This window comes from Setaria viridis, chromosome 9 (assembly GCF_005286985.2).
Source record: "Setaria viridis chromosome 9, Setaria_viridis_v4.0, whole genome shotgun sequence".
Classification (NCBI taxonomy): domain Eukaryota; kingdom Viridiplantae; phylum Streptophyta; class Magnoliopsida; order Poales; family Poaceae; genus Setaria; species Setaria viridis.
In genome coordinates this window covers 35,046,211-35,070,443 of record NC_048271.2, presented here as the reverse complement: position 1 = coordinate 35,070,443, position 24,233 = coordinate 35,046,211, and the positions used below count along the sequence as shown (strand labels likewise).

The window sequence follows — 24,233 nt, the reverse complement described above, 5'->3', positions numbered from 1 at the left end:
AGCTGGTACAAAGCCTCTATTTCATTTACATTGAACTGCAAAATACATGATATTTGCTGCTGAATAAAGGCAATAAATATGAAACAACCATCTGACAGAGTAAGTGAGTAAAAGAGAACATACAAACTATTGCCGAGATAGGAACGATTTCTGAAATAAATGTCATACATTTCGTATCCAAAATTTGGTCGAGTTAATACCATTGAAGACCTATATAAATAAAAAAATGCTATGTTTTAAAGTTTACACAACAAATCAAATTACCCTCGTATGCCCCATACAAAGCTGATGCAGGTGTCTGATAGTTAGACTTTTGTTCAAATGAGCATCTATACGGACCACTTGGTGCTTTGAAGCTTGCAGTGCTAGAATTAGCTACATTAACAAGAGTATATAGCATCAAGACTTTTATAGAAATTTTAAATATAGAAAATAAAAAAATTGTGCCACAAACTATTTTTTGATGCTTAGCATCATTTGATCGACCAAGAGCCTTTTTCCTCTTCAGCAAGCTGAAACTCATAATACTTGTAGTCTGGACAGTGTTTGTCAAATAGAAATCTGCAAATAACCCAAGATTTATATCAATAATTTATTAAGGTCATATTCTAATTTAAAAGTAAATGAAACTATCCGTTATGTGAAGCCAACCAAGGAGATGGGAAACAATGTCAATTATCAATGGTTGCAGATCACAAGTATAGTCTATTAATGGTTGTAGATCAGAAGTACCCCCTGTCAAACAAAAAAGCGTTAGACATACACATTGGATGGAAAAAGGTTAGTATATATAAGCCTCTGCTTCCTTCAAGGCTTCAAGCATAATGAGAACTAATCACCAAAGATACAAATGTTTGAATGGGAAGCCACCTACATTTACACGCATTTCAGAGCCCAAATCAGCTCTGGAACCCGAGCCTCATATGTATGTGTCCCCTGTTATTTAATGTGAGCAGCTCTCACCTTGGCTGAGATTTCTTCTTGATTTTCCTGCTGATTAGTAGATGGGTTGCCCATCTCTAGAAAACAATTTGCTGGCGGAATGGATTTTAGGGAATCAAGATGATTGCCTGAATGGTGCTGGCTCCCTGGTGTCTTGAGAACAAGAACAGAAAAATAACCTGCTATTTGAGTGCCCATAAGTTGCATATGTTAACTGAAGCAGAAGTATTGATAATATTCACATGTCACTACCTAAAACTCCTATAATTAGACTGCAAGAATCAGATGACTTAGTCTGCAACATCATCTCATATTACATTCTATCTAGGTCTGGTATGATCTAATTACCATTGGAATCACTAAAAAAACAAAACAAGTGACCAGCCATTTGTCAAGCAATTTCACAATACTGATAATGGAGAACAGGAGAATAAATGATGGAGTATGTTGCCAATCAAGCAAATCAACTAATCATTATCCTCCTCTATGCATTCGAACCACCAGATCCGCCTTAATAAGGATGCATAAAAATGGATTGTCATGGAGATGTGCAGATGGGCGGAAGATGTTACCATTTTCGTAGGGGCGAGCTTGGCGGCGGTGTGGCCGGCACAAAAGTAGCCAGAGGCGTCCGTCTACCAGCGCGCCGGCGTGGAGGGGAGACGGGGGGCGGGGGCGGGGGGCGTCGTGGAGAGAAGGCCAGGAAGGGGGGTGCTGGCGTGGATGGGCAACCGGGCAGGGGGTGCGCCGGCATTGGGCATCTGGAGAAGGCACGGTTGGGCGGTGGACGGAGGAGGAGCGGTCCGGGAGTATCAATTGGGTGCTCGGAGGTGGCTCGGTTGGGCGGTGCACAGAGGCGGCGCAGATGGAGTCCTGGGGCGCCTCCACCGCGGATCCGGCGTGGCAACGCATGGAGGTGGCGCGAATGGAGTCTCCGGGCGGAGGAGAGCGAGGAGGAGGGCGGGCGGCGGCGCAGGGCGCGCGAGGAGGAGGGCGGGCGGCGGCGCAGGGCGCGCGAGGAGAGGAGGAGGGCAAGTGGCAGCGGCGGCGCAGGACGTGCGAGAAGAGGAGGTGGAGGGACGGATCGGAGGGGAAGTTGCAGGATCAGACAGAAGGAGACGCTCGAAGCGAGGGTCACAGAGCGGAGCGGAAGGAGACGTAGAAAAAAAAATCCCCTTTTCACTTTTTTTTAAGTAGAGATATATATTATTTTTCAAACTTTTGATGAAGCCATATCGGGACAACTTAGTTGTAGCTTTGTTCCTTTTATTGTTTTTATAGGCATACTAAAAAGGTTGGATGGAGTTCAAGTCAGCGTTCAATGAAACTTATCTACAATCTAGCAACAGAGAAATATTTGCAATTATTAAGATAAGGTTCTACCGCAGTACCGCTCTAGGAATAGCATAAGAGAGGAGTCCAGCACAAAAAGTACAATGGGACAGAACGTTCAAAATGCATGTTAAAAATAAGAAAATTGCATCATATATTGTAAACTTAGCGTGCGTGATAGATTTATCAACATGAAACCAACGAAGACAAATAGAGGGTACGGTAGTGGTTGTGCAGATGCTTATCCTTGTGAAGAATCAGAGGGAGCCCGAGATGCACACCGAGCTTTGGAGATAGAAGAAAATTGAGCTTGGGCTGGAAGTAGAAGAAGTTACCTTGCTAAAAATGTAGAGGTTGTTCGGTTCTAGACCGTTACCTGCCAAGCTATAGCCTGTAGGTGTGGCAGCACCACAGCCGTGGCGCCAAAAAACAACACCACACTTTGTGGCGAGATCCCTGCAGCAAACCACGATAAATCTTGTAGTACACCAAAACTAACTAACGAAACAACCACCAGCCTGCAGATAATTGTAGCGTGACTGGTTGTAGTGGAGAACCAAACATGCCCAGTGCTCATATAACACCTTATTCATGTGTACGTAGATTTGTTTTTTTTTGAGAGAGAAGAGAGTACTCAAAATCTTCTTGTCATATTTAGCCAATATGCGCAGATGAAAAAGAGCCCTGATAAATCGAGGATGGAGAGCCGCTTGAGCGGTAGAATGCATTTCTCTCTCTCCTTTTTCGCTTTCTGGGAGGGAAAGAGGCTGCTGAACTAAGCCCTTGTTTAGTTCACCCCCAAATCCCAACTTTAGCACTATGCAAAAAGAAGATTCCCCATCACATCAAACTTGCGGTACATGCATGGAGTACTGAATGTAGACGAAATCAAAAACTAATTGCACAGTTTTGTTATACTTTGCGAGACAAATCTTTTGAGCCTAATTAGTCAATATTTGGACAATAATTCATAAATACAAACGAAACGCTACAGTGTTGCTACAGTAATTTGGGCACCCCAAAATTGAGCAACTAAACAAGGCCTAACAGATGATGGCTCCTAAAAAAACAAATGATGGCCCATCACTCGATATGGGCGTCGGCCCATCGAAAGGACAATTTCTAGCCCATCGACTAATGAAGCCCAGAGAGAGAGGGAAGCCCTCAAAAATCACAGTGACGCCTTAGCCCCCCGTGGCAGAGACTGTAGAGTGAGCCCCACATTACCTTATTTTCTATTCATCCGTTATTTTTCTCTCTGCTGGCTTTTTGGTGATGGGCAGCGAGGCAGCGAGGCGGCAGCCTGGTCGGCCGCGCCTCCCATCCAGACTCTTCCCACCTTCACCCCAATCCGTTTCCACCTCAAATACGGCAGGCCACGTCGCCACGGCACGGCACGGCACGGCGCGGCGCCCCACCCCCGATGGCGCTCGCCTCCGCCACCATTGCCGCCGCCGCCACGGCCTCCTCCCCCTCCCGCCTCATCCGCCGCTTCCCTTCCTCCCCACCTCCTCCCTCGCTACTCCCCCTCGCCGCGCGCCCAGGGGCCCGGAGCTCCCCGCGCGCCTGCAGCTACCACCGGTTCGTGGTGCGTTGGAAGGGCCGGGCGCGAGCGCTCCTCGGGGGATTCTCGGACGCCGGCGTCAGCGAGAGCGACGACGATGACGAGGACGAGGACGCCGTCGAGCCCGCCGCGGCGGCCGCCGCGCCCGAGAGATGGGACGTGCTCGGCCTCGGCCAGGCCATGGTGCGAGCATCTTCTTCTATCCCCTTCTTTCTGTGCGTTCTCTAACTGTTTCTTGTTATTCGTGCGATTACGGAATTAGCAGCTGTTGTTGACGTCAAATAGCAAGAAGGAAGTAGCTGCACCCAAAACAAACTTGGGTGCTTACACAGTAGAAATATAGAATATTATATGCTTTAAATGAACTGTCGTCGCTGTTTGGTAAGTTGTGACTGGTATGCTTGATGATAATAAGGACTCAGTGTGCAACAATCAAACATCAGCGGTTCTTCATCTGTATTTTATCTGCCAAAAATTCTAGATAAAACTTCAAAACTGTAGCTCAACATTCTGCCAGTACCCAATATGGATGTGTTATTGAGATCAATGCTGATTGGTGACTGGTTCGTGGGGGCAAACAGGTTGATTTCTCAGGGACGGTGGATGATGAGTTCCTCGAGAGATTGGGCATAGAGAAGGGCACGAGGAAGGTCGTAAACCATGAGGAGAGGGGACGGGTCTTGCGCGCCATGGATGGGTGCAGCTACAAGGCTGCAGCCGGAGGTTCCCTGTCCAACTCACTTGTGGCGCTGGCAAGGCTTGGAAGTAGCCGGTCTGCTGGCTACCCTGAGCTTAAAATTGCAATGGCTGGCAGTGTGGGCAGTGACCCACTAGGTAGTTTCTACAGGTAATTCGCTAATTTGGCACTATTTCTGTCGCAGCTGATCCTGATGTCCTATTTCTGCACAAAGCGTTAAAAGCATTGGCTGACATCATGCTTTTTGTTCAATCACTCTATTAGGGCGAAATTGCGTCGTGCTAATGTGCATTTCTTGTCTAAGCCGGTCAAAGATGGGACTACTGGAACTGTCATTGTCCTAACAACACCGGATGCTCAGCGAACTATGCTTGCATATCAGGTCAGTTCCTTTGCGGACAGCTCTGTATTTCTGAGCTTGGTAGATATTACTCCAATTTAAATTTATTTGCTTATGCTGCGCTTCTCATCCCTCCTACTTTTGTTAGATACCTCAGGGTAGCAAGTTGTGTTTGGTAATTAAGCAGTTCAGTTTCTGTCCGCTATGAGTCCATCATATCTAAATCATATCTTACTATTACTAATTGGAGACTCCTTTTGAAGCCTTCAGGTGAAGCCACCTAGGATCCTAGGTGGACACTTTAGAAAAAGAGAGAAATCCTAGAAATTCTCATAAAAAAGCAAAACATTTGGCCATTAATCAGTAGACTCAAATCATCATAGCTATTGGATATATTACATTTTCTAAAAATTACCCACCTATGCCATTATGAAAATAGCCTAAAGTAACCCCCGAAATCTATATCTAAATTACCCACCTCTGCCATTATATAAATTATATAAAATAAACTGAAGTAACCCCCTAATCTTCGTCAAAATTATCCACTTATGCCATTATAAACAATATTTAAAATAACCCCCTATATTTGCAATCAAATTGCCCACAGCTAAATAGTTAAAAATAACTTAAAGTAACCTCCTAAATTTGCATCTATATTACCCACATATGCTATTATTAATAAAAATCATAAAGAAATGTTACCCACATCTATCTTAATCTAATTATCTTCCTGTGCATCATAAAGAAATGTTCAAAATTAAACTAATATATGTTCTAAATTACCTATTTATGTTATTGTTAATATAGAAATACTAAGTTAAGGTATATACGTATCATGAGTGTCAACATGTATGCGAGGAAGTGATGAAAAATATTGATTTTTATGCTAAACACAATGCATAAAGGTGCGATACAAAATAAAAAAAAAGTGTGAATGTGGATTGAAAAGTGTATAGAGTAATTACTAATTAAAAATCAATCACAACTGGATATAGATAAGTACACATCTATATGAGTATTATTTTGAAGTATTGAAAAAAATGAGAGAGTAGTAGGTAAATAATTTTGATTATTAGTTAGGAGTTTAATTTCTAAATAATTTTCAAATACAATAGCTTTTAAAAATATTAGCCTGTGCGGAGCACGGGTTGATGGACTAGTGCATATTAATGTGCAATGCATCAAGTGAATTTTCCAGTATATTTTTTTTGTCATTGTACTGTTTGTAGTGTGAATATGGAAGCAAGGGCTAACATGAGATTTTAATGATACATCCTTTTGTCAACCTGTATTTTGGTCAAGAATAATTCATTTGACAATCATCTAGATATGCTGTTGCACCTGCAACTAATATATGCTCTAACAACACCGTGCGCTTTCTGTCTTTGCAGGGTACATCGTCAACTCTGAGTTATGATTCAGACTTGGCCAATTTAGTGTCCAAATCAAATGTACTAATTGTGGAAGGTTATCTATTTGAGCTTCCTCACACAATTGAAGCTATCAAGCAAGCGTGTGAAGATGCTCACAAGAATGGTGCACTCATTGCTGTTACAGCATCAGATGTATCTTGCATCAAGAGATGCTACAATGATTTTTGGTGAGGCTAGCCTCCTTTCAAAGAATTTCCTGTCAGTTTCACATTTGCGACCATCTGGGCCCAGTTACACAATTCTCAAATCTCCATGAGCAATCTTTTACTTGCTTCCATTGATAGTGCATGTCCACTCTAAAAAGACGACTGCTACGCATCTAAAATCGCTTTCATGGCCTACACAAAGCCCACCTTATTCTGCATCTGGTCATATCACTGAAAGTAGCAATAGAATATTAGGGCATAATTGTTCATCGCATAGTACCATTAAATTCATTTTTGTTTATGGTCCCAAAACTATTTTCTTTTTACTGTAATGCATCTATACTGTGGCCTCATTTATAATACTAATGATCATGAACCAAACCATTTTCAGGGACATTGTAGGAAACTATGCTGACATTCTGTTCGCCAATGCCAACGAAGCAAGGGCATTCTGCGAGCTACCTTCAACAGACAGCCCCATGTCAGCCACAAGATACTTAAGCCACTCTGTTCCGTTAGTATCCGTGACCGATGGCGTGCATGGCTCCTACATTGGGGTGAAAGGTGAAGCAATATACATCCCTCCGCCACCCTGCTTGCCTGTGGACACCTGTGGCGCCGGCGATGCATACGCTTCTGGGATTCTGTATGGCATCCTCCGGGGTGCTTCAGACCTGAAAGGCATCGGCCTGCTGGCCTCACGGGTAGCTGCTGTTGTTGTCGGGCAGCAAGGCACGCGCCTGCGGGTCCAGGACGCCGACAGATTGGCTGAATCGTTTGCGCATCACCTGGATAGCTTGGAGTTCTGTTCAGATGTTTGAATTGACGAGTTGCAAACATCTGATTGTTTCTGGTTTAGTCCGAACCCTAGACATCTATGTGTACATACAAATCCCTGCCCTTTTCAGTAGGTCTAGTACATTTGTTCAGGGCAGGCAGCCGAGCTGGATAAAGCCTGGCAGCCCATTTGATATTCCTTACCACCCTCATTGCCCATAATTGGAATTGAACAGATTTCATTGGACATGGAAATTACAGTGGTATAGAGTTCATAAAAATGCGCTCGGATGAATGCTATGCTGGCCTTTAGGTGAAGTGAGCAACATTCTGCGATCCACTGAAAACCGCAGCCAGAGTGAGACTATGAAGCTGAAGCTGCAGTGATGCGATCCGGCGTTGCTGGATCGGATTCGACCTGGTTGGGTCAGACATCGCTATCGCCCGCGAAAGGTTGCTATATATAATATCTTTGGCCCTGGTTGGTTCACCTAAAGCAGCAAATCTCTCCCTATGCTGTTCAACTGATGCTCTTACTTTGTTTCTATCAATTTTTTAATGGATAAAAGAATTCAGTGGAGATGCTGCTTGCAGCATACGCAGTCCTTGACACTGAAGAGTGAGAATGGAGGGACTAAAAGAATCAAGAGATCAATGAATCTACGCAACATGTCGTGATCGAAAGCCTTCCATTTTCGACGGAAAAGAAAAGTTGGGGAACGGTTGATATTCGGTGTCCGATCTCAAAGTTTTCCACTGAATCCAAGTAACAATCTTTGAGGAATCATCAAGAAATTGTACTGCTAGAAACGTTGACGTGTCGGAGTCATGTGCGTTTGGTGACGAATCGGAGTAGTCAAAAACTGAAGAAACGTGTCAGTTCTCATCTAGTACCAATGAACTCGGACGATTAACGTCGTGATTGGTTCAAAGCCTGTTCGCTTCAGCTTATTCAGTCGGCTTATCAACCATCGAACAGTATTTTTCTCTCACAACAAATCAGCCATTTCAACTTTTCAACCGACTTATAAGTCCAGCCGAACATGCCCTAAATCAACAGCTAATGAGGGGTTTGTGCTATGATGATGCACCTGAAAGTTTGAGGATCATAAAATGGTTCAGTACTTCTACGCTACTTTGCCTAAATTCTATCGCTGCTGAAAGCGAGTTGGAGACGAACACGAGCAAAAAAAAAAAAGAAAATAAAACACGAGCAAAATCCATTCCAGCAATGCAAACGAACAACAAGTAATGCAGACGTAAATACCCACACCCCCAGAGGCAAAATCGTCCATAGAAAAGGGAAACCCCGCAAAGGCAAACGCCCAGAAGCGAGAGAAGAAACAGACGCATTCGCTCGCTTCCCCCTCCCAACTTCCTCTTCCTCACCACCGCCCGATTCCCGCGGCGGTCGCCGCCCCCGCCGTGCCCCCCACCCTCGCGGGAGACGACGTAGCCCGCCGCGGCAGGCTCCCCCGGCGATCGGCAGGATGGTGGTGGCCACGGAGGAAATGGCGGTCTACTGCTTCGACACCCTCGTCTCCCACTTCACCGGCGACCAGCCGCCGGCCCCCGCCTTCGAGGACGGCAACCAGTAAGCCTCCTCCCTCCGCGATGGAGCGTGGGCGCGTGGTCCGCGCTGCCCCCGTCACAATCAGGGTTTTTTACGGTGGTTCTGATGTTGGGTTTCGGTCAATTGTGGTAGATTTGGGCAAAAGGCGGCGCCTTGGTAGATTTGGTTCGGCTCGGCTCTTCGCTTGGCGATTGCATCATCTGATCATATCGCGTGCCGCTAGTTTCTGCTGCATGGAAGAGGGGAAGCAAAGTAGCACACTACGCTCGTCGCCTCTGGACTTTCGTAGAGAGTGCAGGTTTCCTGCCTCTTGTGATTGTCTGTCCGAGAGTAGGGGAGGACAAGGAATCTCACTGCTGCACAGCTGATATTATAATTTAAGTGGGAGAAGCAATTTAATCATAAGGCTTTTCGTGTTCGACTATAACCCTCTAATGTTTCGTTAGTCTAGGATTCAGAATGTTAATGAGTTCCTTTTTAACCATGTAGTGCTTATCAAGGTTGACCGACAGTTATATTGTAGTCTCAGATATACGGAGTAGATATTGTTATTCTAGCATACGATGGCTTAACTTGTTTGGTCAATTTTTGTAACTTCAGCCCATTGTTTGTGACCTGGAAGAAGGCTACCAATGGTTCAGAACCACGCCTCCGAGGATGCATAGGAACCTTGGAGCCCCGTCAGATTGTCAGTGGCTTTAAGGACTACGCACTAACTAGGTAACTATTGTTTCAGCAATAAAATCCTGTCTGATTTTCTTACCGAGTTGTATTATCAGTCCTCAAAACATTTAGTGGACTTGTGCTAGTAAGTAGCAATTATGCATTTTGTATTGAATAATGTTTAGGCATATAGTAAGCTTGGTATCCTCTCGCAGTGCCCTGAGGGACCGGCGCTTCCCCCCAATCCAATCAAAGGAACTGCCAACCTTGGAGTGCACAGTGTCTATACTGACTGATTATGAAACTGCAGAGGGCTACCTCGATTGGGAGGTCAACTTCCACGTTCTCAGATGTTCCTTTCCTTTCTGCATGTTCTGATCGTGAAATGTTCTCACTCACCATTAGGTATTATTGTTTCACCAACGTTTACATCAAAGTCAATTTCTTGTTGTGAATGCAGGTTGGAAAGCATGGTTTAATTATTGAATTTACAGATCCAGACTATAACATAAGACGCAGTGCAACCTATTTACCTGAGGTTGCTAGCCATGAAGGTGAATGCTCCATCATCTAATGCATGCATTTTCACTTTACGTAGAATATTTTAGTTTCTAAAACTGCTACAAGGGATGGTCAGAAGTTGAAATCAGATATGAATTTCACCATCTTTCATATCCATATGGCTGAAATACAGTCTAATGAGCAATAAAGATTAAATAAAAAGTCAATTGACCAGTACATTTCCCATCTATCTAAAACAACCTGTAACTTAAGGTTTGATTATCTCTGGCAGGATGGGGACACGTAGAGACTATTGACACGCTGATGAAGAAGGCGGGTTACCATGGTACCATCACTGAGTCCTTGAGGAAGAAGATCCGTGTCACTCGCTACCAGAGCACCCTGTACACCATGCACTATGGTGAATATGTTGCATACGTCAAGAAGAATAGAGGTGCAGCCCCAGCAATTAACGGGGTGACTGTAGTTAATGGCTTCAAGCCAGGCCATTGATTTATCCGTATTGCAAAAGCTGAAAAGAACTGTTTATAATTTATCTAGGAGCAATTTGGGGGTGAGAATTTCTTAGAAGAGTTCCCACCCCTCACAGCTCATTGGTCTAGCATCATCAAATTCCAAGGAAAGGGGGGCACCATACCAACAAGTCCCCAGAATAATGTCTTCCTGTGATGGATGGTGCTTATGTATCTCGGAATACTCTATGTGCTACAACAAGTGCAAATTATGTGGTGAAATTGATCGATTTGAGATGATCGTTCCTATTAATCTGTAGTTTGCCTCAATTCATTTTTTTTTCTTTATCTGATCTTGCATCAATGTCAAAGAGGACTAACAAAACATAGTAGCAGCTTACATTGCCTGTGTGTAGCATGGCAATGTCCTCCTATTCCTTTCCACTTGAAGCAACTGGAAGCAGGCACATCGCACAAAGAACAGTAGCACTGCATTGAGCAGAGCAGTTGGTGTACATCTGATGTTATAGACACGTGCCAAGAGATTTAGGAAAATATAATGGGATGACTGATCTGATTACCTTGCCGCAAAGGCTCTCATGAGGAGTCTTGTCGAAGGGGAAATTACCACACAAGTGCCTTGGATGAGGATAGTCTCTCAGTGCCACCTAGTTAATTCGCCATCACCAAGTAGATGTTAAGATTTAATTATGCCGTGTATTTGCAATCAAATCATGGAAGATGAAACAATAACAAATTATAATCTCTTGCTTCGGTATTAATTCGAAGAAGATCAGACAGTTTAACACGTCGGTTTTTCACACTGGGAACAAAGGTTAATACTGACTGAATACATAGTGCTGAGTTGGTAGAATCATGCAAGGGATCAAACGCTCACGGACGGAACCTATCTGACTATAACGACGTCCTCGTCATCTTCCTCGTCAAATATCCTTATCTTAGGGGTCATCTCAAGGCAGTAGTCATATGAACCTTCTTCATCAGCTTCGACGCCATTGTCGCCAACAGGTTCGCACTTTACCACCGCCTTGTCAGGAATGACTTCAGCGCCGATGTTGTCGAGCTTCACCACCAGTTTGCCAGGAATGATTTTGACAGTGTGGCTGCTGAGGTCATCTTTGTCTCCACGGAAAAATTGGCCGACGTTGTGGTCGACACCGTGGAGTTTGGCAGAAGGCTTGTCAAGCGCAAACCTGTCCACATCAATCTCGACCTTAAGGAGACTCGTTCCAACTTCATCTATCTTGTATGGGTTGTCGATGCAATCACCAGCAGCATCATGTTTATGGTTGGCCTCACGGCCACAGCCATACAACGCTTTTGCAACGCCCTCCGGTTGATCCACTTCCACCTTAACGATCTACAGGTCATGAAAGGAAAGATGTGGCAGTTTATGATTTGATCACAGATGACTTTACAGTCTTTTAGAGTGCGAAATTTTCTTTAGATATCGGTTTTAAAATTTCCCGAGCGCCACCAATTGATAAAGCAATGCTTACTCCAAAGGGATTGCCTACGACTTATAAGCAATAGACGCAATCGTTGTACAATTTTTAGCCTACAGGGAGATTAATGGAGAAGAAAATGAGAAAGGGATTAGAAAAGGGGCTAACCTTCCCTTTTGCAGCGACAAGAATCACATCATCAGTTTCCTTCAGATTAAGCTTCTTGGCGAACTCCGCAGGGTCTATCTCGACGCAGTCGTCCTCATCACGGCTAACATCAGGCTCTTCTCCGACATCTACTATCTTCACCATATTTTCCTGGCAGACCTTTTCCCGTGTCCACTTTGATGGGAAAACAACCACATATCATGCCCGTTTATATAGCAGAGGGCAGCGAAACTGATTTATCTCTGCAATAAAAACAGGTTGCAGAATTCCAAGTGGCATACCAGGCAACGAGGAGTCTCGCGTGGGAAACAAAGGGACGCAAAGGTACTCATAAATGCAAGCCACTCAAAAAACAACTATGGGCACTGCAAAGTCTCGACGAATTTGCAGGTCCCAAGGGGTTGGAGTAGACGAACTGAAATTCGTGACCGTTCATTTAGCCCTTCAAAATTTATCCCATAAAGAAGTGTCCATAAAACTTTCTGACAATCCAACAAATACCCTCATAATACTTGCTGTCCCAGTTAACGAATCGATCATTTAGTTAGACTTGCTAAATAAGGAAGGTTAATAGATTCAACAAGCGTGCATGCATAATTAATTATACTCAATAATCCATCCGATTAAGAAGAGTTATTAGGGGTACTTTAGACTTCTAGCATTGGTACTATCTTATCTAAATTTTTTTAAATAAACATTCTTTGTGGGACAAAGAGAGCAGGAGATACATAGATGCTGGAATTTAATGTAACACAACACTGATGACACTCCGAAGATGTTCTTCTTATATAGGAGTATCATTCAGTTTGTGATAGGCGGCACACAGATGCACCAAGCATTGGGACAGATCTATTGCCGGTACTAACCCTCTGTACAAGTTGCTGCAAAATAACCCTCCTATCAGAACAAGCTGACAAGCGCTTGCAAAATACTGATTGCCAGACCTAGAGTTAGGATTGACTTAACTAGGCTTAACTTGCGCCCTTTTCTTGATCAATCTCATAGTCTTCCACTTCTTGTCTTTATCTGAAGCATGACAGTGCCCTCCGTGACCCTTCCAGGACACACATGGGGCAGCAATGTCGCACACGTAGCAGAAACACTGCAAAAGATGAGCACGATATCAGCCAAGTCTGATATATGCGATGGCAGTAATGCAACTCTAACATTGTGGGATTTCCGGTAGCAATCAAAATCCCGATTGCCATTTTAAGTTCTGGAAGCAGGCAAGGTTACCTTATTGCTATTTGAGTCCTAAAAAACAGGGCAAAGTTACCTTGCCACAATAACACATCAAGTACTAAACAAGGCAGTAGTCCATTTCAGTTCTCATCCAGATAAATGACCAAAATAAACAAGACCACACTGAGCTAAGGCCTAAAGCAACATGGTAATCTAGCCAATCGACCATGCCATTCGAAGAATCAGTTTTAGAATACTGTTATTGGCATGGCAACCAACAGGTATGCGTTACACATGCAGATTGGGAAACAAATTAACTGATCACCATACAGCGAATAACTACTTAATGATACAATATTCGCACAAATATTCAATTTTCTTGCTTGAACTTAAATAAAGCAACATTAAATAAAGCAACATTAATTAATTCATATAGAAAGAACTGCGTTGAAATGCCTTAACAATAGCTCACAAGACCCATCTAATTTGTGGCAAGCAAAGATTTGCAAATGGCTTCATTTTCATCCCTTGAACTTAAATGAACAATGCAAGCATGAACACAGTATGCCTATGCTGTCAGCAACTACTGCTAAGTTTGAGTGTAATGTGGCAAAGATCATGAGATCCTTAATGATCTCATGACATTTCACTTTATCTCCTTGTAAGAAGCACAACAATGCTTGCCAGGACCCTTTCAAAAGCACACATAGGACTATGATGTAGCATGTAAAGCAGGAATTCTGCCACACAAGATAAACACTACTTCGTGGCATTCTGATAAGTGATAAGCCTTAGTGGTAATGCAACTGTAAATGTGGAGCATTCAGTAACAAGCAACAACTTATTTATCATCTAGGACTTGGGAACTAAGCAAAGCCACTGGTTTACATGGTGTAGTAATTTATCATAATAACACGCAAATTCATCCCTATTGGAATCCAAATAGCTAAATAAAGTGAACAAGGCTGCAATGAGCCAATGAGATAAGGAAACATGATAAATGGGTGCCGTTTGGCGTGAAGAGCAAGCTCTTGCAGCCAACTTATATTGGCATGAAAATCATAAATGTATGTTATACTTTGCAACTTTAGCAACTAATTTGCATGTTACAGTATACCAAGCAGTTATTCGTTGTATGATATTTACAAAAAGCTTCATTTTCATCCCCAGACTTAAAATGGACAATATGTGCAATAAGCCTAGCCTGTCTGTAAAATATCATGAGCAAGGAGTGGAAGTCTTGGCGCGACAGTACCTTGTCACAGTGACGCTCATGAGGCGTAGTGCCAAACGGGTTCTTGGCGCAAGCAGACCTCGGATGCGGGTAATCTCTGCACGCCACCTGCAATACCACATCAGAGACCACACATTTCAGAGGGAGGCTCGGCTTTTCAACACCCCATCAGAATGATCGCACATTTCAGATCGACGCCTTGGCCGCTCAACCGCTCCACCGCACAAACAAGAAACAGAGCCCGTGTTCTGGGAGTCCGGTCGCGCGCGTACCTTGCCCCGCTCGGCGACGACCGCGATTTCGTCATTGGCGGTGGCGGGCGAGGAGGCCACCTCGCTGGTGGCCGAGAACGGATCTCTGGCGAGGATCTGGCAGTCCTCGTCGCGGAGCATCTTCTGCCGCGGGGTCCACATTTCGATCTCGTCGTCGAGATCGAGCTGCGGCGCGGGCCTCTTCCGCGCCTTCTTCTTGGAACCGCTGCTCCCCTTGGAGCCTACCCCCACGGAGGGGTCGGGGGACGACGGGATTTCGATCACAATTGGCGGCGACGCCGCCGCCGCCGCGGGGCTCTTCGCGGCCGTATCCGCCGCGCCCGCGGACGCCGAGCTCTTGGCTTTCGCGGCCTTCGCCGTCGCTGCCGGGGCCTTGGCCGCGGGCACGGGGGCGGGCGTCGACCTCCTGACCTTCGCCATGGGGAGGGAGGGCGCGGGCCGAAACCCTAGACGGCGGGGGGCGGCTGCGATCGGGTTGGGGAACGTTGGGTTCGGCGGGCGAGCGATGAGGAAGAAGAGGGGAGGGTTTTTGAGTTTCGATTCGAAATGCGTAGCGCCCGAACCGAACGACGGCGCGTCTGATCGCCGAATTCGGCGGCAGCGTTTCTGACTTGTGGGACCCATGAAATGGTTGGGCCTTTTCGGGCAAAGCTTGTGTAAATTGGGCCTACTGCATTGATCGGGCCCGACTGCACACACCTGCGCATGGCCTGCATTTCCTCTTGTCCGACAGAAATCTCTCTCAAGTAAAAAAAAAGGCTGACCGCCCTAAAAAAAAGTTTGACCGAAGAACTCCATTCATTCCAAATTATAGGTCGTGGCATTTCTAAGTTCGTAGTTTTTCTTTACATCTAGATATACAATATGTCTAAATACATAGTAAAATATATGAATCTAGAAATGCTAAAATAATCAGCAATTTAGGATAGAGGGAGTAGCTACTATACTTTATCTCACTGTTTTTGTCCATTGTGATTCCCTATCCTTTCTGAAAAATTCTATCACGATCACATCCCCAACTATATTTCTTAGAAAGCGTGTATTAAACATTTACATTACACTTGGCAAATGGCAATACAAGGTCGCTCGGCGGAGGCTGGTAATATAAAGCTTGTGTGAGGCTTGGCGTCAACATTTTCCAATATTGTAGATTTGTAGCCAAGCTCTATTCCGAGCTTGTCAAAAAAATTCAACCACGGGCGGAGACTCCCCGGGCTTTGTTTTAAGATGGTGCCGTCGAACTCGGATTGAGACGGAAGTTCTAATGACTCCTGGAGTTCTATACTCTAACCGGTCCATCGCGAGAAGCATGGCTATTCAGGGCTTGTCAAGCCATGATCGAGTAGCATGTCGAGGTTGAGCTGACATGGATTGTTAGCTAAGCTCAAATTTTCATTAAAAAAACTCTTTAGGAACTAGATAGACAAGGTCGAGCTCAGTCGACTAGCTAAGCCATGTTAAATCGAGTAACTTTGGTATTATTATGCACCCATGACTAATCTTCGTCCATCTCCAACATCTCCACTTTCATATATAAATGAAACCATAAATCACTATAAGCGGGAAATCACTATAGGCAAGATGGAGTTGTTCTTCCAAGCGCCCAAGCATCGGCTAGCTAAGCTAGGCGCCGTTTACCACCACTTTTTAAAATAAAGTCTAAATATTTTTCTTACGAAACATGTGCAAACATAGATATATTTAAAAATATGAACACACAATTATCTTTGTAAACGCACCCACTATACATTATAACTTTTAAAATAAAGGCTAAATGCTTTTTTACGAAACACCGCACTAGGTATTCATACATTTACATATATGAACACACAATTATCTTTGTGAACGCACCCACTTACGCATATCTATCATAGATGTCTTGCTGTCGATAAACACACCATCGACAAACGCATCATCTACTACTGAAAAATAATTAGCTACAAATATGAACAGACACATAGAAGTCAAATCAACGAGCACATAATCTACTACTGAAAAAGTAACTAGCTATAATTGTAAATATCAACACGTACCTGTAGGGATTGAATACTCAAATGCAAGAGTGGCCATGCATGTCCGCGAGATTCTCCTTTGGTCGTGGGGAGCAACTAAGAAATATGTAGCTTTGGTTACTTCTAGTATTCTGTTAGTATATTAAAAGAGAATGAGAACGGCATCACCTCTACGCCTTTACCGTCGCATGTGATCGTGAGAGGTAGGTAACGGGAAAAAAAATAATTGTCGTTTGGTGTATAACAATGCGGAGTATAGAACTCTACCGTCGCATGTGATAGTGAGAGGTAGGTAAAGGGAAAGAAAAGAATTGGCATTTGGTGTATAACAATGCGGAGTAGAAGTGGAGTACCTGTTATTAGAGCATCTTCAGCAGATTTTCTTTTCTCTTTTCAGTTAAAAATGGATTGAGGGAAGAAAAACATACTCTAATAGATCCTCTTTCCATTTCCTTTTTCTTTTTTTCTCAATCCCTTTTATCCTCCTCCCTCTCCCCTTTCTAAAGGGAAATTCACTCATCTTCCTTTCTTTCTCCCTTTCTTCGATTCATTTTTCTCTTCAACCATTCAATCTACATGCGTGCGAGAAATGTTGGCCGCTCGATCTGCCTGCTGGTCACCTCGCCGTTCACCAGCACCACCGCTGCCCACCTCGCGATCTGCCATCCGCCCATGCCCCTACCGTCCGCAGGCCCATTCAGTCGCCCCTAGCATCCGTGCCACTAACGACCTCCCTTGCTGGCCGCCCTCACCTTCCGCCCGCACCTTTGCCCGTCGTTGGCCGTGGTTTCCGTGTGCCAACATGTGCCCCGCTGGCTGCCATCGCTGGCCGCCACCATTGGCCACCTCGCCGGCCGCCCATGCCACTACCCGCCGCGGCACCCACGTGTGCCGTCGCCCGCCGGCCACCCCGCTATACGTGGTGCGTGCTGTCATGGGAGGTCGTGCGTGGGAGAGAAGAGGAGAGAAGTGTCACTAACAAGTGGGATGAAAAGGTGAACGATGAAAGAGGTAAAGAAAAAAAAGGAGAAAATTAATCTGCTAAAAATGCTTTTAGTATACGAGTTTGCGTTGCATTGTATAGATGTTATACGACGAACTCGACATGCACATCTGGGTTAATTATCTGGCCTGGCTTCATCCGCGGCCGGAACCCCTTTTTTCGTTGTTTCGTTCCCAAACCGAGGAGCGAGAAGGGAGAAGGCCACGAGGGCGTGGGCAAAGAAACAGCAGGGAGGGGCAAAGCAGTGGGAAAGGCCCCCTGGTATTTGACGGCTGGGTTGGTCAGCTCATGTTGGCTCAGCCGCAGCAGCAATGGTGGGGACCACCCATACAGATCGCAGTGAGCAGAGAGCAGGATTACTGCTGCCAGGCTGCCAGCCTCGGTACGTGTAACGCGTACCCAATCCATCTTTAAGTGTCGTTTTCGTTTCCGAGAAACAAATTTAACTATATATATAATATTAATATTTATGATACGAAATTAATACCATTACATATATATTTGAATCTATTTGAATCTAGTTTTTTAATAAATTTATTTGAAGATATAAATAGTGCATGTATTTCTTACAAATCCAATTAAATTTATGGTACGGAAAACAAAAACGATATTATTTAGGGACGGAGGTAGTACAACGACAGATGGTGACGGGGAAACCGTATAGGGGTTGTTTGGATACAATGTGCTAAACTTTAGCAGTGTCACATCGGATGTTCGGATGCTAATTAGGAGGACTAAATATGAGCTAATTACAAAACTAATTGCACAGATGGAGTCTAATTTGCGAGACGAATCTATTAAGCCTAATTAATCCATCATTAGCAAATGGTTACTGTAGCACCACATTGTCAAATCATGGACTAATTAGGCTTAATAGATTCGTCTCGCGAATTAGACTCAATTTGTGCAATTTATTTTGTAATTAGCATATGTTTAATACTCCTAATTAGTATTCAAACATCCGATATAACGGGTGCTAAATTTTAGCACCCTGAAACCAAACAGGTCCTCAGATCGATCGGATGACACAGTGCAACAGTCGCAGATGCAGATGCATATCCGTCCATCCATCCGGACTCCGGAATGCAACATGGTACTCTACACATATACGGGACGCTCGTCGTATTTATGGTGGGGTAGGTGGTGTGATGTACATGAGCACTGAAATGTGCATGGGAGCAACAGATTATTTGGATGGTGTTTGGATCAGCTAAGAAAGTGGTAACGGTAATGAAATCGATTGTCCGTGCTTTTGTGCATGTATTAGTGCTTCGAACATGTTGCGGTGACTGTGTACTGGAACATGCACGGGGCAACCAAATACTCAGGCCTTGTTTAGTTGGGGAATTTGGGAGGTGCCAAATTACTGTTACAGCACTGTAGCACACTGTAGCGTTTCGTTTGTATTTGTGAATTATTGTCCAAATATTGACTAATTAGGCTCAAAAGATTCGTCTCGCAAAGTACAACAAAACTGTGCAATTAGTTTTTAATTTCATCTACATTTAGTACTCCATGCATGTACCACAAGTTTGATGTGATGGGGAATCTTCTTTTTGCATAGTGTCAAAGTTGGGAGTTGGGAGTAACTAAACATGGCCTCAGTTCTAATTACCTCATTCTATGTGGGATCTGAACCAATTTTATAGTGGTGTACTATTTTAAAACGATGGAAGTACGTAGCTTTATCGATGCTTGTTCTATATTTATATATTTAAAAATGAAGGAGCACATACTTCCTCCGATTTATTTATAAGGCATACACGTATATTAAGGTTCAAACTTTGCGATCTTTGATCAATAATTTGACTATTAATTCTTTTATTTTTACAATGTAAACTTTATATGGTTAGATTCGTAATCAAATATACTCTACAGTGATTATAAATTTATAATTATAAATAATATAATATAAGGTAAATGAATGGTCAAAATGTTTTTTGAAAAATCGTGCAAGTCATGGCATGCCTTGTAAATATAGATGGAGGGAGTATAAGGTAGTGGCTTATGACAAGTTCAACTATTTTGTTTTCTCCGTACTTTTGACATTACCCTGAGCCGTGCAAGAAATAAGGAAAAGCAGGCAATAAAACTTTGGCCAAGTTGGCTGAAAAGCTGTGACGATATCTGATTTGAATGTGTGTGAGGTTTGGTATGTTTCGCCGTCCAAATCGCAACTGTCCTTGCTACCAAATTCTCGTCGAGGGGCCTCTGCCCTCTGCGCGCGCCTGCTAGTCTTGCTGGTGCTGTTGGTGACCTCCTGGACCTTCGTTAAGGCGGGCCCAGCCTCAGGATTAGCGGCACGCTGATTGGAGAGCCCGGTGGGCCCACATGCTCGTCGTAGAAACAAAAACGTCTCCTCCGGCCCCCACCCCACATCATCATCTCACGGCTGCTGACCCTATACGGCTATACCCCGCTTCCCCAAATCATTTCGCCATAGCCTTGTTCTAGCAACCTACAACAACTCTTAAATTCGGCGAACCTAGATACTCCTCCGTTCCAAATTCAAATTACAGATCATTTTAGTTTTTTTAGATTAATAGATATTATTATACATCTAGACATACACTTAGGCGCATACTATAAACTAAAAAAGTCAAAATAACCTACAATTTGGAACGGAGGAAGTATCTTTTTTTGGATAGACTAGTGTTCGACAAACTTGGATGTTTGTCTTGTGAACTCATGGCGATAATCACGATTACGGATTACCACTGACCCATCGTATTAGAGCTCACCCTCAAGTTAGAAATATGAGAATTGTACAATGTTAGAAATCTGAGAATTGTACAATTAAAAAGAATACTATCGTGTTTACAAACTTGCTACCTTTCCTAATTGGCAGCTCACATTGCTCTAATACGTCCATGATCTTTAATGCCAGAAAAATATACATATGATTTTTTTTATAACTTAGCACGTGTTTGGTTTGGACACGAGATGGGATAGGTTGATCCTGTCCTAAGTTTTTGGGATGGGACGGTCCCAACTCGTGTTTGGTTGAGAAGGACAGGTTCATCCTCATTTTTTGTTTGGTTGGAGGTTTTACGGTAGAGGGGATGAGCACCGTTTGCAGCTTCTGTTAGCTCCCATCAGCGGACCCCACCAGTCATTCTAACAACTTCATCTTCTTCCTCGGTGTGACGGCAGGCCGCAGGGGAGCTTGCCCCACCGACACTGGAGCTCGTCCCACCCGCCAGGGACCACGCCGCGTGCCGCAAGTGGAGCTCCAGCCCCTTGCCGCCCCGCCAGGGAACCTCGCCCCCACCGCCCCCGCTCGAGGACCCGCCCCCACCGGCCTCGTGCCCTGGCCGTGCCGCCTGGGGAGCTCGTGCCCGCCGCCTGCACTGGATCTTGTTGCCCGAGCTCGTCGCTCTGCCTCACCGATGCCGGATCTTGTCACCCGAGGACTTGCGGCGGAGCTCCTGCTCGCCCTGCCGGCGGCGCAGCGGTCGCCCCAACGACGGCGCAGCGGTCGTCCTGCCGCTGATCCCCTCAGGGCTCCCGTGGCTGCCATCCCTGCCGCTCGTCCCTGCTGGTGGCCGGCCCGCCACTCATCTTCACTCGCTCGCGTTGGTAACGGAGAGCCGCACCGTCGAATCGGGATGACCCCGTCCGCTCGATTCGGAGGGACGGGGTTGTCTCGCATATTGGAGGAATATTCCTCCAAGGCGATGAGCCCATCCCGCTTGACTCCCATCCAAACACCTCTAAAATTGGAACCATCCCATTCTGTCTCGTCCCGTCCTTGAAACCAAACACACCCTTACATTTGCTGCTTTGACAATATCATGACCCTTAGGCTAGAGAACTAGCAGTAATATCATTACCACTAAAGAAACTATCGCTTTAACAAACTCACGACCCATGTGTTAGAGAACAACCAATTATTACGACTAAAAAAGATCATTGCTTTAACAACCCATGTCTTTTATGCTAGAAACAGATAATAGTTACAGCTAAAAGAGTTACGGCTTTGAAAAACTCATGGGCATATGCAATAAACCCACTTGGTAAAACAATATCATGTTGTATAGAAAAAGATGATAGTTTTAATAAAATGCCTACCTTTCTAATTGATAACTCAAAATACCTCTCCCATAATTATGACAACCCTAAAGGTATTTGCTTAAACAAACTTGTTTATCTGTCTCCTTCACTCATGTCATTTATCGATTAAAATAATAACATGAGTTTTATAGGCTCAACAAACATACTTTTTTTGTCCATAAATGTAAGAGATTTTGGGTTTGCCTTAGGTCGAACTATTCTAGTTTGACCAAGTTATAGAAAGAATAATAATTTTTATAATATCAAATGAGTGTCATTAGCGAAACATACTTTCATAATTTACTTTTTGATGTGGTAGATACTAATAATCTTTGAGTAAATTTGATCAAACTTAGGATAATTTGACTTAGAACAAACTTTGAACTCCTTATGTTTGTGGATGAAGTGAGCAGTAGCTATCCTTTACATCTAAAAAGTAGCCCCCAACTTCAAATAAATGGCATTGGTATGGCTCTAGTGTTGGTGAGTACTCCCTCCGTTCAAAAAGAATGTGATTTAAGCTTTGTCCTAAATCAAACAATTTAAAATGTCCAAGTTTATTGAGAAGATTATCCAATTTCTAGCATGAAATAAGTATCATTAGATTCATTAAGAACTTACTCTACCAATTTGTTGCTATAAATGTGATACTATTCTTTACAATTTCAATAAAAATTTAGATAATTTGACTTATGGCAAAATTAGAATTGAATTCGTTTTGAAACAGAGAGAGTATGCCAAAAATTGACAAAAGTTATGAATTAAACAAAACCATGTTTCATGAGCACACCAAAAACAAACAATTTTCATGCAAAACAAATGACTTTGTGTGTAAAAGTTACAGGTTAAGAAAAAATTTTGTTTTCGAGCAATTAGAAACTAATAAAGAACCCCTATCACTTTTGTGGCTTAAACATTTATGGTTTAACAAACTCACTTGTTTCACCATTAAAATTAGCAAAGAAGCTCCAAAGAAATTGATAGCTTTTGTGGTTTAAAATTGGTGGTAGCTTTATTGACTCTCTTGTTCTCGAGCCATTAAAATAACCAAAGGTTCAAACTGCTGCAACTTTAAGAAACTTTCTTGTTCTGGAGACTTAAGTTATAGACAACCGTGTGGCATTTGCGGCTTTAAGGTTGCAATTTTAAATCAAACAACTTTCTTGATTTCAAACTATTAAAATTACCAGATAACAACTATGACGTTGATGGTTCTTGTGGCTCTAAATGATCACAACTTTAGCGTATATATGTATAAGCTAGAAACTAACAAAGTACATACACATAGAAACTTAAAGCCTTAACAGCTTACATGGTGGCACGTTTTAATAAACTCTGTTTGGTTTCCAACCATTAAGATTATCAAAGTACCATTACGATTACTTTCGTGGTTTAAATAGTCATAGATTTAATAAACTTGCTTATTTTTTCTATCCATGAGAATTACTCAAGAATCCCTAGGATAAATGATGACTTTTGTACCTCAAAAGATCAAAGCTTTAATAAACTCACTTATTTGATAGCTTAAACAATTCTTTCTTTAACAAATTCATTTATTTTTGAGCCATTAAAATTGCCGAATAACCCCTAGTAAAACCGGCGACTTTGGTAGTTTAAACCGTCACCTTTAACAAATTTTTTGCTTTGATGATAAAGTTAAAAAAACATTTTGTGGCTTAAAACAGTTTGAGTCGTTAAAGTTAGTAACAACCTTGTGCGAAGACGTTACCTTTTGCGGTTTATTACAAGATGTTAAAGTTAACAACAAAAACTTTTTGTGAGATGCTAAGACCTTTTACTGCTTAAACAATGATATGCTAAAGGTTAATAGAGAACATTTTATTTTATGTTTTAAACAACACTAAAGTTCACACAAAACCCCCAAAAAAGCATTCAAATATTGTGGTATAACAAATGACAGTTTGAACAAAATCTCTTATTTTTTGAACCAATAAAATAATAGAAACTACAAACAGCTCTAGACTGCAAAAAAAAACCAATTCAAGAGAACAAGCATTTAAAATTCAAACAGGGAACAAAAGAGCGTGTATAAGAAAAAAACTTTACTATAAAAGGTAAAGCCCAAAGTAGAGGGATGACACGATTGGAGAAGGATCCATGCTCCTCCAAAAGTGGAAGGTGGGGGGAGAGAGGGAGGGAGGGATGCATGGCTAGAGACGAGGGCGAGAGTGTGAACCGAAGGCAATTAGGCAAGGCAAAACAAAGAAGGGGAGGATAAGGTAAGCAAGAGGGTAGAAAGCCCAAATCCCAATTCCCCTTCACGCTCCCCAGTGTATTAAGGGTCTGTTTGGTAAAGCTTCATCTAATTCTGATTCTCTACGGGAGCTGATTCTTAGAGAGAAGTGATTCTATGGCTGGAAATGAGTCTCTTTAATTGTTTA

At 43.3% G+C, this 24,233-nt stretch overlaps 4 protein-coding genes across 4 annotated transcripts; 2 read left to right on the top strand and 2 right to left on the bottom strand.

The window, feature by feature from the left end:
* The first annotated feature begins 3,656 nt into the window (after positions 1-3,656).
* On the top strand, positions 3,657-7,486 carry LOC117837709 (uncharacterized). The gene is made up of 5 exons (XM_034717444.2): positions 3,657-4,021; positions 4,420-4,685; positions 4,800-4,917; positions 6,267-6,475; positions 6,846-7,486. The coding sequence occupies exons 1-5, from the start codon at positions 3,698-3,700 to the stop codon at positions 7,273-7,275; spliced, it is 1,347 nt and encodes a 448-aa protein (XP_034573335.1). The 5' UTR covers positions 3,657-3,697; the 3' UTR covers positions 7,276-7,486.
* A 1,037-nt stretch (positions 7,487-8,523) lies between these two features.
* Positions 8,524-10,754, top strand: LOC117837710 (uncharacterized protein At2g38710). The gene is made up of 5 exons (XM_034717445.2): positions 8,524-8,825; positions 9,405-9,524; positions 9,683-9,797; positions 9,928-10,021; positions 10,261-10,754. Exons 1-5 carry the CDS (start codon positions 8,722-8,724, stop codon positions 10,479-10,481), a joined length of 654 nt encoding a protein of 217 aa, XP_034573336.1. The 5' UTR covers positions 8,524-8,721; the 3' UTR covers positions 10,482-10,754.
* A 387-nt stretch (positions 10,755-11,141) lies between these two features.
* On the bottom strand, positions 11,142-12,520 carry LOC140221264 (uncharacterized). The gene is made up of 2 exons (XM_072290619.1): positions 12,076-12,520; positions 11,142-11,822 (listed from the first exon to the last, which is right to left on the bottom strand). The coding sequence occupies exons 1-2, from the start codon at positions 12,217-12,219 to the stop codon at positions 11,349-11,351; spliced, it is 618 nt and encodes a 205-aa protein (XP_072146720.1). The 5' UTR covers positions 12,220-12,520; the 3' UTR covers positions 11,142-11,348.
* A 269-nt stretch (positions 12,521-12,789) lies between these two features.
* Positions 12,790-15,425, bottom strand: LOC117837711 (uncharacterized). Its single transcript, XM_034717446.2, has 3 exons — positions 14,764-15,425; positions 14,513-14,599; positions 12,790-13,177 (listed from the first exon to the last, which is right to left on the bottom strand). Exons 1-3 carry the CDS (start codon positions 15,385-15,387, stop codon positions 13,037-13,039), a joined length of 852 nt encoding a protein of 283 aa, XP_034573337.2. The 5' UTR covers positions 15,388-15,425; the 3' UTR covers positions 12,790-13,036.
* Positions 15,426-24,233: the final 8,808 nt, after the last annotated feature.